This window comes from Sceloporus undulatus, chromosome 4 (assembly GCF_019175285.1).
Source record: "Sceloporus undulatus isolate JIND9_A2432 ecotype Alabama chromosome 4, SceUnd_v1.1, whole genome shotgun sequence".
Taxonomy (NCBI): Eukaryota; Metazoa; Chordata; class Lepidosauria; order Squamata; family Phrynosomatidae; genus Sceloporus; species Sceloporus undulatus.
Window position 1 is genome coordinate 202,233,276 of NC_056525.1, and position 14,184 is coordinate 202,247,459.

Here is a 14,184-nt window from a genome sequence, read left to right on the forward strand (position 1 = left end):
TTTTTTCAGTGAATACTGTATACCAGTATCAGTACAGTCCCTGAAGAATGTATTAGTAACTACAGTCCAAAACGCACTGCAGAAATAATCAAGCTTGAAACTGCTTTAACTGCCCTGGCTTAGTGCTTGGCGATTCTGGGTACTATAGTTTTGTGAAACATTTAGTCTACTCTGCCAGACAGCTCTGATGCCAGAATAAACTGCAATCCCCAGGAATCCCTTGCACTGGGCCAAGACAGTTAAAGTGGTCTCAAACTGGATTGTTCCTCCTGTGTGTTTTGGACCTAACTGTTGACCTCACACCATATGGTAAGTCTCTCTCTTGCTTCATTTCTTCATCCTAGCTCAAATTCTCCTCCAGCATTTCCTTCTACTTTGTTTCCTTCTTTTGCATTTCAGTCACCTATGATTATGACCAACACATCTGGCTTCAGTTTATCATTAGTTTCTTATAAGAGTCCATTTGCATCATCAGACAGAATGCCATTCCAACTTGTCCTTTTGCTTTTTCCCAGTTGCTGGTTGAGGGTGGTTCAACCTGGGAGTCTCATCTTCCAGTATTAACTTGTGATTCCTTTTGGATTTTCTCCCAATAGGGTTTTCAAGGTAAAAGACAATTCAGAAGATGTTTACTTGAACAGTACTAAAGAGGGGTAGCAGAAGTGTCACTGCTTTTGTCTCTTCCTCCTCCTCCTGCTGCCTAGTAGCTTCTATTCTGTAGCTCAGCCGTTCTCACCATTGGATCTCATCTACTGATGCAGCCTTTGCTGTCTGAAGAGAATTGATGCAGCATAGTCTGATGTCTTCACTTTGAACATTCCATCATGGATGACAATGCTAGGAATCTAGACTCTCAGTAGAGTCTAGTCTTATGACAGTGTTACTCATGCACCAGAGAAACAGGCTAAATATCTAGACCTAATATTGGATGAAGATACAATTGGAAATAGATATTTTAAAGTCTACTCTTTTTCAGGGTCTTAGGATACTGGTATGTCTGTGATAAAACGTATGACTAGGGTCCCTAGCATTTCTAAATGTATGAAAAGGTATCTGAGACCTTGAAAAGCTGCTGCCAGTTAGTGCAGATAGTACTAAGGAAGAGAGAGCAATTGTCTGACTTTAGGTGTGGCAGCTTCCTATAACAACTTTTTTTTTTACCATGATCATACTTTTTACATTTTTATACCTCTGTTCAAACACTGTAGACTCCTTAGTGCTTGTTCACATTCAGGATCTGTGATAGTAATGCAGATCCATTAAATTCAGATATTTGTCAAATTCAGATTCCCAGACTGCTCCTGCCTCTGTTCTTGGGTTCTTCCATCAACTTCTATTGATCTCTTCTTGCCATGAAAGAACTGTGATAACTCTGGCTAGCAACTAAGCACTGTTGTGTTTTCCAATATGGCATTAACCAAGACAGGTCACTGCCAGGTCACTGGAATATGGCTTATTATAAAATGAAACTCCAATGGGTTGTCCTCTGCCTTCTGGAAGACATGGAGGTAATCTGACGGGGTAGCTGCCAGAAAAGCTGTACCATGAAAACACAGCAAGATAACCTTGCTAAAAGCAGTTTTCTGCCTTCTGACAGTAAAGCCAGACAGAGGAGGAGCGGGAGGCTGCCACACAGATCTAGGATGTAAAGACCATTTGCCTATTTTATTGTACTGGACAACAAGGAATGTTTCAAGGACTATCCCTAATGGGAAGATTGGGACTGAGCAAAATTCTTTAGAATATTTTTCATGCAAAATTCTCCCTTACGTAACCATATGCTGACTTTTGTACTCTTTTGGGGGGGTAATTCCCCCTTCTCTCTGTGTGTCTCCCTTTTTGTCTGTGCAGGAAACTTTTTGTGTGTGAGAGTGTTCAATAATATCACTTTCTGCACAGTAACCTGTTTTCTGCTACAGAAAACTTTATGTGTAAAAATTGATCTTAGGGAGAAAACTATGTTTTCAGCTCAAAAAGCCATTTTTAAGCACCCTTGGTAAAATCCATTGTGTAAAGTGATCTTGAATAGTGGGCCATTTTCTCATTTACTTTCCACAGCAGAGAGAACTGTATTGAAATTATTTGCAAGAATGAAATAAAGATTACAAGGATGGCAACTCTTAAGTCTCTTGTCCTGAGAAGGACAGAAGTACAGCAGTGATTGTGCACTGCTTCTTTTCCCTGCTGCTTATATTGTGGCTGACCAGTATCTGCTCTCTGTCTTCATGCTAGGTGAGAGAAGACAAATTTGCAGCCGCATTAATGTGCTGTAATGTTTATTTGAGTGGGAAGATATAATGGTGTGCTTATGACTGCAGCAGGTGTGCATGCCTTTCCTGTGCCTGGGTTGAATCAGGTCATCAGGAGGGAAGTTCTGTTTTGGGTTTTTTACCTGAAGAAATGGGTTTTTACCTGAAAAGATGGTTGTTTTTACCTGAAAAAAGTTTTGCCAACCCGGCTTGGTTGAAATTGTTGTTTGTTTCAATATAAAGTCAAGCAGCAGTGGTGCTTGTTCCACAAAGCGGCTGCTGTGTCACAGATGTGGCTTGCTCATTCCCTGTTGTTGTTTTCTGTGTCCCTCTATCTCCATTCCTGATGTCATCCTCCACTCCTTCAATTATAAGAGGATGCCTGAGATTGCATGGGCAGGGGGGGATCCTTAGTGAGCCTTTCTGCTTCCTTTAATCTTTGGGGACACAACCTGTCTGTTGCTAAATGCCACCAACTGGACTAGCTCCCATGACAGCCAATTGCTCTTCCAAGACAACTACCAAGGAGCAGTCACTGCTCTGCTATTTAGCCGGAAGTCCCTGGAAATGTGTTTTTGCTGCATTTTTCATATTTCTTTTGGAAAGCTAATATACAATTAATAGAAATATTTAGTATTTTTTGCCAGTATGACTTGGGTTTCTTAAAATGTTTTCTGTCTTTAACCTTGAAATCTGTTGACTCCTGCAAAATTTTGTTACAGTAAAGATATTATAATTACAACTTGGTTGGTAATCAGTACTGACTCAAAAGCATCCCTGAAAGATTGAGATGAACTCTGACAGAGCATGATGGGCAACTGTAGTTTTATAGGCCTGTTACAGACTGCCAAAATAAAGCTGCTTCGGGTCTCTTTGGAGGTATGCTGTTTAAATGATGCATGCACCCTAAGAATCCAGAAGCTGCACCAAAGCTGCACTCCAGTGCTTAGGAATAGAGTGTGGCTTTGACGCGACCTCCGGACTTTTAGGACCCATGCATCATTTAATTAGCATACCTCCAAAGAGACCCGAAGCAGCTTTATTTTGGCAGTCTGTAACAGGCCATAGTTTGGTTTAGTGTTTATAATACCATCAAGTATTTATCTCTTTTCACAATATTTCAGATTTGGGGCAAGATAGAAAATGAGTATTATGAAGCTGAACTAATGAAATAATTTAGAATGTTTATTTAGGTTTTTGGCGCAAATTAGTGAGCCATCGGAAACATATCTTTTTGAGGTGTTATGTAACTCACTGAGAAATTTGTAACTGCCTTTTTCAGTGTGGTTTTTACATAACATAGGACTTTAGATTGTGTGGGGAGTCTGGGTAGTTTAGTCATAGTTATTGACAAAGTGGATCCATAGACTCTTTTTCTACTTCCTTTCCCCCTTTTGACCATCACAGGTAGTTGACATCAGAAGCCAGCAGGTGAAATTCAGTTTGTGCATTAGCAAGGTATATTTCAGTGGGGAAAACTGCTAGAACCATTCTGAATATTTCTTGCCTAAGAAAATCCTATGAAAAATTCATTGGGTTGCCGTAAATTGACAGGTGACTTGAAGGCACATACACACACAAGGTGAAAAGCAGTGGTGTGATTTCTCCAGCAGTTGAGACAAGAAAGCATTGGATTTTGTGTGTTTACATCTTTTCTTTATACACTGCCAGCTTAGAATGTGATGAATTTGTACGAAATGGTTTCTTTTAATGTGTTGTATTTTACTAGCTACACCAATCTACTGGTTTTTTTTTTTGTTACTCTTTGGAAAATAGCTCCTGTAAGAAAATGTTGTTTTTTGGGGGGGGGGGGAGACTCTTTTTCAATTGTGTGCGTGCTTTGCTTCTGTTTAAGAATAAAAATCAACTGTTGGAAGTCCCATTTACAGATCGCTGCATATAATTTAATCAAAGAAGTCTTGTATCCAATTGAATTATAGAGGCTAGAGGTATGCAAATGTTGGTTCAGGTAGATCTTTGGATGACTTTGAGTAGATTTACTTGGAGTAGAGTAGACTTAGAGTAGATTTTGTTCTCTCATTGGTTGTAAAAATAGCAGCAATATCCCCCTCACCCCATTGAGGTAATTGAATCAAGAAAGTTTGGGGAAAATCAGAAGTGGATTTTTGTGTGAAAGGACTTAGTTTTAATATGTGTTATTTAGTTTTAGAAGTTTGTACGTTTTGAAAAGTAGAAAGGTGAGGGGATCACTAGCACTTTGTAGCCTTTCAGCAAAATGACATTTTCTCAAAGCTGGCCTGTACTGTTCTTTAATATGTTGAGCCACTTACTCATACGCAGTAGTGCACCGAGGGTATGCTAACTTGTTATTAAATGAAATTCTGTGCTTAGTTCTGATTTATAGAGGTCACTAGTAAAAAGCACTAGCCTGTCAACTCGTTTCACCTGGCAACAGTTCAACTAGCAACAGGCTTACCTTTGATTTAAACAAAATTGAGAAATATGTAAAGTTTGGGAAGCAGTTTTGCACTGATTTGATAAAAGCAAACCACAAAATGCTGCAGCGCAGGTGTTGAGAATGTTTGAAAGCTGATTGAGGGAAGCAGATGGCTTTAGTCAGTGGCATCCAGCCAAAAGAGCAGGTGCTGGTCATGTGACCACTGGTTACCAGGGTAATCTGATTGCTCTTGGCGTGCAGATGAAAGGAAAGGGGCCCAGTCTTCAGCTGTAGTATTGTATAATTTGTGGCAGTTAGAGCGGAAATAAATGCTGGAAATGGAGCCTCATAGTAGGGGAGACTTCTGTCCATGTGTAGTATACACACTAGGACGTTTGGAAAGGGGACAGTTGTACAGATTCACTTTTTAAAATCGTTTGCCTTTTCGAAAGATAGCAAACATTTTCAGCGCTGTCAAGTTTTTAGGGCTCTTTGCCATTGTTTGTGTATGTGTATTGTGCTTTTCATAAATTGAACTTTTGAACGTATATAATATTTTTATTATTTATGCTTGCACTTCATATTAAAATAGTGGCACATTTTACTTGTGTTAAATGAAATGTTTTCACTTTATAAATGAGCTAGTATCCCTTCGCTTGCATTTCTTCTGTCATTCATTTTGAATTTCTCAGATGAAATTCTGTTAATGTATTTTGCAAAAGCAATGTAAATATACATGGTCACAGTTTCAGGAACTTAAAATTATAGCTGTACCAGGAAAGGTGATAGAAGTTAATATTTGACATGTGTTTTTTGTTTTTGTTTTGTTTTTATACAGCTGTACTCCTAACGTGCACGTGTACATGTATGCATGCATAGTGCTTTTATTAAAAATATTAGAGGAATTTTGTCCTGTATTAGAGGATTATTTTGAAAGGAAAACCTGCATACATAGCAAATCTGTCATGTTTTCTTTGCACATTGTACCTATGCTATTCACAGTTGAAAATTGTGGCTTTGAAGTCTAGATGCACCTTACCTAAACCATCCGGACAAAAAAAAATCTCCCCTGCTTGCTACAATAGTATGAGATCAGTGTAAATGTGGGGCCCTACTGGAGGACCACAGCAAAATTTTATTTTCTGTGAAACTTCTAACTCTCTCGTTTTCCCATTTTAATGCTCAGCAGTCCAGTGACAGAACAACGACTTTGCAGGATTTTTTCATGCATTGGTTTTGTGAAATTAATAATGAATATGTCAAAGATCAGATTTTGAATATTGCTTTAACACCATCACCCCCACGCAAATGTATTGGGCTAGTATAGTTTTGTTTTTTCAGAAAATAGGCATATGTCTTAGAACAGCAAAATGAAAAATGAGAAATTGCAGTAGTACAATTGGTATTCATTGTACAATGGTACACTCTCCCCTCCACATTTGTGGTTTTGACTTTTGCAGATTTGATTATTCACGGATTTTATAAATATGTTCTCTTAGGAATATCTAGGTTTTCCAGCGCAACTCTATGTTTAGCTTTAACCAAAAGTAGCATTGAAGGACCTAGAGCAGGGGTAGGCAACCTTTTTGAGCCGGGGGCCGGGTTGCTGTCCCTCATACAACTGGGGGGGGGGGGGGGGGGCGAGCCAAAAAATAAATAATTAAATAATTTTTAAAAAATTAAATATATAAATAAACCAGGACAAATGTAGGACAAAATTTTCAAATGGAAGACACTTTTTTTAAAAAAAATGGAGGACACGTGAAAAAATTTGCTGATTTAAAAAAAATGTTAATATAAATGCATGTTTCTGAGGCTTCTATAGACAATTGCCCCCCAAAGGTCCCGGTGGCAATCGGCGGCAGGACCGGGCTGGGGCCGGTCCCAAGGCCTCGCCGGGCCGCATCCGGCCCGCGGGCCACAGATTGCCTACCCCTGACCTAGAGAGAGCACTTCACTAGGCATTTGTAGCTCCTCCAGTTCAGTTCTGTGGCCAGTGTCTGACAGATGTTGATCACAGTTACACTGGAAGACCTAGAGATTCCTAGAGAGGTGTTCTCTCAGGTAACAACATAGGGTTTTTATTATTTATGGATTTTCCACATTCGTGGCATTCCTGTGCCCCTAACCCCAGTGAATGTGGAGGGGCGAGTGTATATTTAATACGTTTGTTTAAAAATCAGGTTAGAGTTAATGAAATGATAAAATAAAGTGATTACATTTTTTTTTCTGGAAAGCTTAATTCAAATTGATGAAGTATGCTTACATTTTAGTAACAAGAAACCAGATTCAGAATTCAGCGCTGTGAAGAAAAAGGTCAACAAGGGAAAAGAAGGGTCAGAGCATTCAGATGTAGAAAAAACACCAACAGGATCCCCACATCCTGAAGAGGAAGATGACTCAGGAGTTCAGGTACTGATACTGATAATTTGTTTGGGCCTGCTTTGTTGAATACAGTAGTTTCCTCCAGAAGTAATTCTCAGTTGTGGTTTAGTGTTACAGAAATGAACTGTGGCAGTCCTTCAGCTCATGTGTTCTCTCCTCCTCCAATGTGGCCATGAGAAACAGTCCATAAGCTTTTACTTCCCTTTTAAATTATTCAGAATATGAACAATGTTAATATTAACAATGCTTTGTTGAAACAAGCTAGATTCAAATTGGATTTTATGACACTGACTTGTTCCAATGAACTGTACTTAAGTTTCACTTCTTTTTAGGGTTTGGACAATACACTAAATTGTGGCGATTCTAAAATGCGTGCAAAAGCCTTAGTTGTGCTGGAGGAAGAGATTTGGAATTGGAGAGAATAGTTACTAGCTTATTTGTCCTTTTTTATTTAACAGCAGCAAGGTTTGGATTTCATAGTAATCTATTCTTCCCTGGTTTGGTCTGCTCATTCCCAAGAAGCAAAGGCTGATTGAGTGGTATTCACCAGCATGCTGCGTGTTCAAAACCAGCCAAGAATCCTGACTTCTTGTGTATAGGTTTGGCCAATGTGTGTAAAGCACACATTCTTCTTTGTGGTCTCTGTGACTCACATAAATGGACTATCCTGCACCTGCACAGTGTATCTTTCAGAACTTTCTAGTATGTGATGTACGCTTTTTCACAGTAGCCCTGCCTACTTTCAGCACCCCATATAGGGATCTTCCTTGGAAACCACCATTTCTTTTTTTTCCACTGCTGCAACAGCATTGAGAAGAACTGCACGCTTTCATTCATTTTCATTTGTATTAAATTTATGCTCAAGATTCCACCCCCCCCCCTTTTTTTTTTCCGGAATATTTCAATGATTTCTAATCATTGAATGAGTTGAAATGGGAACCAGTGTACTAATTCTATAATTATGGCTAGTTCTGAGGACATGCAATGTTTTGTTCCCTTTTAACTCTGTGGTTTTGGAAGGTGAGACTAGAGAAGTGAGTGGAGATGGCTGTTTTTGTATTTTATTCCTTAGTATTTGTATCAGAGATATAAAGCATGGTGGGACATCATAGATGTGTTGTACTTAATATTAGTTCTCCATATCATGAGGTATAGAATGGAATCAAGATACGTGAATTTAATTTTCTATCAGTATCTAATTTCTGCCAATAAAAGTATCTTTTTCTGTCCTTTACCAGCTTTTCAGTGAGCTTTCAACTGTAAAATTGTTCTTCTCCAGAAAGTTAATTAGTGTATATATGATCACCTATGTGATTTAGATATTTCCCTTCAGTGGACGTCACCTTGCACTTTCAGTTGAGGTAACAAAAAAAGAGTGATCAATAAAAGAGAGAAAATAAGCACATACCACTGTACATAATGTTTTGAAAGTAAGTTGTTGTTAGCAATGACTGTACTTTTTCTAATTTGGATGTCACAGCAAACCTTTTTAGAGTTCTTTGAATCACTTTGGAGTTATTCTGAGTGTGTGAATCTTTTGATTCTAGACCATGTCTGACATCACATAACACTTTATTCAGGTCCTGTTCAGATTTTGGGGTGGGGAGGAATCCTAAGGCTCCTAAAAACTAGTTTGTTTGTCTGTTTATCCCACTGTATTGTGTTTTTAATCAAGTTCTGACCTTTAAGATCATACTCCCCAGTACTTAATAACTGAATTCATTATGTGCCCTTGAGAGACTTTGTCAAAATAAAAACCATGCTAACTTTCTGTTAGTAAATCTTGCTTTATAAAAAGACCCAAGTCTGGGTTTTGTTTTGTTTGGAATGTGGACAAATTCTGGCCTGGAGCTCAGCAGTTCCACACTCTTTCTCTTCCCTTCTGATCCTTACAGAGTATCTATATGGGACTCTCTAATTTGAGCTGCTCCCAAGAAGAATGCTCTGGCTTTATTTGTGTTTTACTCTTATCTATTCATCAAGCATGTTTATTGCCAAGTTTTAGCTGGTTACCTCCATATTTTAATTGTATTCCATATGATTTACTACCAGATTTTAATGGCTTTTCATAATGAATATCAGTCCGAAAAACAGGTATGGCACCATCTTTTGTGATGATGTGCTTGCGTTCTTTATTCTTTTTATTGGATATGCCCTTCTCATTTTGAGCTCTATACAGATAGAATGAAAACCTATATGTAAGGTTAATCATTTCATTTTCAGAAGAGGCGCTCTAGCAGACAGGTTAAGAGAAAGCGTTATACAGAAGACTTGGAGTTCAAGATTTCTGATGAAGAAGCTGATGATGCAGATGATGCTGGACGAAACTCCCCTTCAAACACATCTCAGTCAGAGCAACAGGTTTGTTCCTATTTATGATCTTCAAGCAGAGGAGTAGACTAAAAATTCTGTTACGATTTAGGCTGTAAAACATTATAGTGTTGGCTTTCCTACCAAGGGACTTCCATCTCAGCTTGGTTCAACATGCCAAAGGAAATTAGTTGTTTAGGTTCTTAAAGGCTGTGTTCACTCAGGTTTTCTTTACAAGCCTACAATATGTAATTCAACACAATTTAGTGAAATTAATGGTCTCTGCTGAAAAGCCTAAAACTAGGCTCCAAGGAGACTGAATTTACCTCTATGAATTCAGTGGTCTGGCTTCTATGACTTAATAAACCACTCAAGCTTGTCTCCTGCTGTCAGGCACTATAAGAACCCCTTTATGAAATTACTGTCTTGTAGTAACCAGCAGGGTATGCTTTATTTTCTGTGCAATGTAAATGATGGATAAAATAGGTTGAATAAAATGAAGGGTGATAATGTGAAATGATTCCCGTAACAACCTTTTCTTCCCCTTCTGTTTTGAAAGTGGTCTTTTAATATCACTATTTCACTTAACTAACTTGGGAAGCCATTGCTAACAGTATGCATACTTAAGCATTCATTAGGTTATTCAAATTTTAAGCTTTCTTTAATATTCTTGAATTAAGTACCTCCAGAAGAAAGTGAGTGGATGGCAATATCAAAATTGCTTTGACATTTTAAGTTTCTTTATCAGAGATTTAAAGAATTACATTGTTCTCTAGAAAACTGATGACATCATTATTACTGCAAAATTACTGTACTTAAGCACAAAATTCTATTTTAACAAAAAAAATATCAAAAGGTGCCTTCTGGATCATACCATGGTACTATCTAGGCCAGAACTACACAACTTGGCAGTAAATAGGGGCTAGAATTAAAATAGGCTAAACTTCTTCAGGCCGCAGATATGTTTCAATTAAATATTAATTATATAATTAATTAATTAATATTAATTCCATCCTCCTCCTTCTCTTCTGCCTGGTCCTCTCTGCAGGAGAAAGACAAGCGGCAGAGGAGCCTTGCCCATCCTTCTCTTCCTCTGCCTGGACTTCTCCTCAGGAGAAGGCTCAGCGACGGAGGAGCCTTGAGGGGCGAGCGTTTGCCCCTCTTCCTCCTCTGTTACCCAGCCGTCTCAGGAAAAACTTGGATATTAGAGGAGTCTCACAGGGCAAGCATTTGTCCATTCTCCTTCGCATGACACTCTCCTCAGGAGAAGGCTGAGCAATGCAGGAGCCTTGAAATTGTTCCACATCCTCATGGGCTGCCCAAAATTCTTGGGCCACATGCTGTGGAAGCCTAATCTAGGTCCACATACTGTTTATAACAGGGACCAATAGGAATATTCTGTGGAGACAAAAGGCAAAGAGTTTCCTCCCTCTCACACACACTATTTTAATTTTATAATATCCCTCAGTTCTTGTTGATCAATAGATTAACCTTTTCTGATAGCACAGTTATTAGAATCTTTTCACATATTTTAGAGATAAGCCGGGTCTCTGAAATTCAATTTAGATTGGCTCCAGAAATTTCAAGTAGAATTATAGAGTGTTCAGTGAAAATTTAAAAATTAGCTTGTAATTGCAGCACCTTAATGAATCTGCTGTCATTGAACACAGAATCCTTTTTATTCAGTATCTCCAGTGGCAAGAGAGCTCTTGTTCTGCTCTTTCTCTCTCATTCATTACTTGATTTTTCTCTTTCCATTTTTCATTCTCTTACCTGTTTTGTGAAATACAGCAAGATCTACATGTATAGGGAGCCCTGGGAAACAGAGGTAGCTACATTAGATGGCTGAACATGCAGTATAGCAAACATGAGTTGCCACTGTTCAACACATGTATGGTGGGAAAATAGAGAGAAGTTCTTTTCTTACAATCAAGCCAGATAGCAACTCAAGCGCATAATGTTCATCAGAGTAAAGGCAAGCAAGATGAATCTCCTGATCTTATATTATGAATCTGGAATTGACAGCTTCAGTGGTATTTATGAACAAGTCACTCCTTTCTACACTTTTGTCCACATTTTAACTGTTGTGAAATCTTTTGTTGCAGGAATGCGCAGATGCTGAAGGCCCTGTAGTGGAGAAAATCATGAGTAGTCGTACAGTCAAGAAACAAGTAAATAATTTTTTTGCATGAAAATTCTTTCTTATAAAACAAACATATATTAGAGATAACTTACTGTATATACTCAACTATAAGTCGATCTCATATATAAGTCGAGGGTAAGGTTTTGGGGCCAAAATTATGGATTTTGATATGACCCATGGATAAGTTGATGGTAAAACCTAGGGGCATGTAAAAAAAGGATCTAAAGTGGATGTAGTAAAGAAAAACATTGCCAAGGAACTTACAAAATTTCAGGAGGCATAATTGTTTGTGTTTATACTAAAGGCTAGATGAATGAAGGGGGTCAGTGCTTCCAAAGCAGATCAAACTCTTGCCTATGAGAGTTTAAATACAGTACTTACATTGACCCATGGATAAGTCGACCCAGGTTTTTTTGGGTTAATTTTTTAACCTAAATTTCTAGATTTATACATGAGTATATACTGTATGTGTTTTTAAAATTATTTGTCTGACTCAAATATTAATTTAATCTGCCTACACTACGAGGTTAATATAAATTAACCTAATTTTAAAAATTAGTTCTTTAAACAACCTGTTCATAGTATATAAGAATTTATGAAAGGAATTAGAAAAAAAAATCAACATTATCAGAGGAAATATAACACTAACATAAGGGCAAAGGAGATGGTGCAAAAGGTCCGCGGTGGGACTGCCTCAGGACTTTACCTCAGGACTGCGGCAGCAACACATGCCCCGCCTGATCCGGGCCACCACCATGGTTCTAAACCAGGGGCCAAAAAGGAGCAGTATTTTACTGCTCCTTTGTGGCTGGTCCTTTGTGAAAAAGCCATGCCTGGAGCAGCTTCTGGCTGCGTTCGGGGTGTGCATCATCTGAATGCTAGGCCCCCAGAAGTGGGACTTTTGGGCCATCTGTTTGAGGCTGTAGTTGCCTTGGTTTTTTCTGTTATGCATGTAATAATATATTTGCCCTTACAGTTACTAGGTATTGTCTGTGTAATTGGTTGCATTGTCATTTGCCCAACTATGTTGGAGTTTACATAACTGAGAACTAGATATTCCCAAATATAATGTTATATGGGCTAGCCAATTGATGAGATTGGATACCACCCATTATTTTTTTAAAAAAAATTAAGCCCAAACTTGTGGATAACTTGGCATGTCCAGTGCAGTGTTAGTGTCCAACAGCTCATTAATTAAGACTGAAGTGCATTGTTAGTTAAGACTAAAGCCGCTTGTTTCTTCAGAGTTTACTCCAGTGAAGAAATTTGAACAGTTCCCCATTCCTACAAAAATGAAGATCTAGTGTTTTTATTGTTTGTTATTTGTTTTTGCTTTTTACTTTTCTTCTGTGTATTTGGTTGCAAAAACCTAGGGGATCAATGTTCTCCAATATGAGTTCTTTAATTTTAATTGAGTTGTTTCTGTGGATTATATTTGAAGTTTTCAAGGTGTGAATAGGCTTGCCATAACCCGGTGGGGGGCGTGCATTTCCCGTTTTTGGACTGTTCTGCACGGTCACGGTACGGTTTGGCGTTTTTCCCGGCTCTCCCCCCCCCCCCCGCTCCTGGGCTTTTGTTACCGTGCCTTGGCTGCTCTTGCCTTGGCCGCTCTTTGTTACTGTGCCTTGGCTGCCTGTTGGGCTCTGTCGGAGGCTGGAGCTCCTCCTATTGGCTGGCAGGCTGGCCAATAGCAGAACAGTCCTTTCCCTGCTTCAGGAGTCTTGCCTCTGTTTACTTCCTGCGGCCATGTGGGCCGGCCAGGGACTGAGGCGGTGGGCAGCAGCAGCAACAGGAGGAGAGGACCAAAGCGGCTGGGGGAGGGGGGAATGTTTTTGGCATCCCTCAGGGCTTGACTGACTCACACTGAGGGATGCCGAAAACGTTCGGCATCCCTCCCCTCCCCCAGCCCCTTGGGGAGGGCAAGAGAGCTCTGCCCCAGGGCCCCCAGCCAAAGGTAGGGTTGCCTAAAAAACATGCAGCAGCAGTGGGGAGGGAGATGGCATCTCTTGAAGCCAAGCTCCAGCACTTCATTCCGTTGTTGTTGTTGTTGTTGTTGTTTGCCTTCAAGTCGTTTTGGACCAAGGCAACCCTATCCTGGAATTTTCTTGGTCCGCTCCTTCTCCTCCTCCTTTCTCCTTTTCCCGCTTCTCTTCTTCCTCGTCCTCATCCTGGTCCTCCCGAGGTGTGTGTGTGTGTGCGTGTGCGTGTGCGCTGTAGTGTGGAGGGCTTTCTGGGGCTTGCCTTGGGTGGGTGCCACTGCCTTCCACCCCTGGCTAGAGGAGGCCCAGAGCCCTTCCTTCTGTTGGGGCCCTCCCCCCCCACTTTGCCCCAAGATGGCTCCCTCCAACAAGACCCCAGGGAAGCTCTTCCCAAGTGTTGAGCACCTCCTGTGTTGTCATTTCATCATCAGGTGGTTTTAGTGGCAAGCTTTGCCATTGCCTTCCTCTGAGGCAGAGACAGTGTGGCTTGGGTGTGTGCGAGAGTGTGTGTGTGTGTGCATGCACCTTCAAGGGGTTTTCTTGGGAGGTTTGTTCAGAGAGGGTTTACCTTTGCCTTCTTCTGAGGCTGAGAGTGTGTGACTATCTCAAAGGTTTTCAGAGGGGGTTTGCCTTCACCTTCCCTTAAGACTGAGAGAGTGTGACTAGCCCAGTGGGGTGTTTTAATGCCCAAGCAAGGGATTGCACCCTGGACCTCCTCCA

At 39.9% G+C, this 14,184-nt stretch overlaps 1 protein-coding gene across 1 annotated transcript in view; it reads left to right on the forward strand.

The window, feature by feature from the left end:
• The window catches only part of CHD7 (chromodomain helicase DNA binding protein 7), a 190,702-nt gene that overhangs the window by 98,501 nt on the left and 78,017 nt on the right, over positions 1-14,184 (forward strand). Inside the window, exons 5-7 of the mRNA XM_042463426.1 lie at positions 6,921-7,059; positions 9,256-9,393; positions 11,448-11,513. Coding sequence (XP_042319360.1) covers positions 6,921-7,059; positions 9,256-9,393; positions 11,448-11,513 — 343 coding nt within the window. The remainder of the gene's footprint in view (positions 1-6,920; positions 7,060-9,255; positions 9,394-11,447; positions 11,514-14,184) is intronic.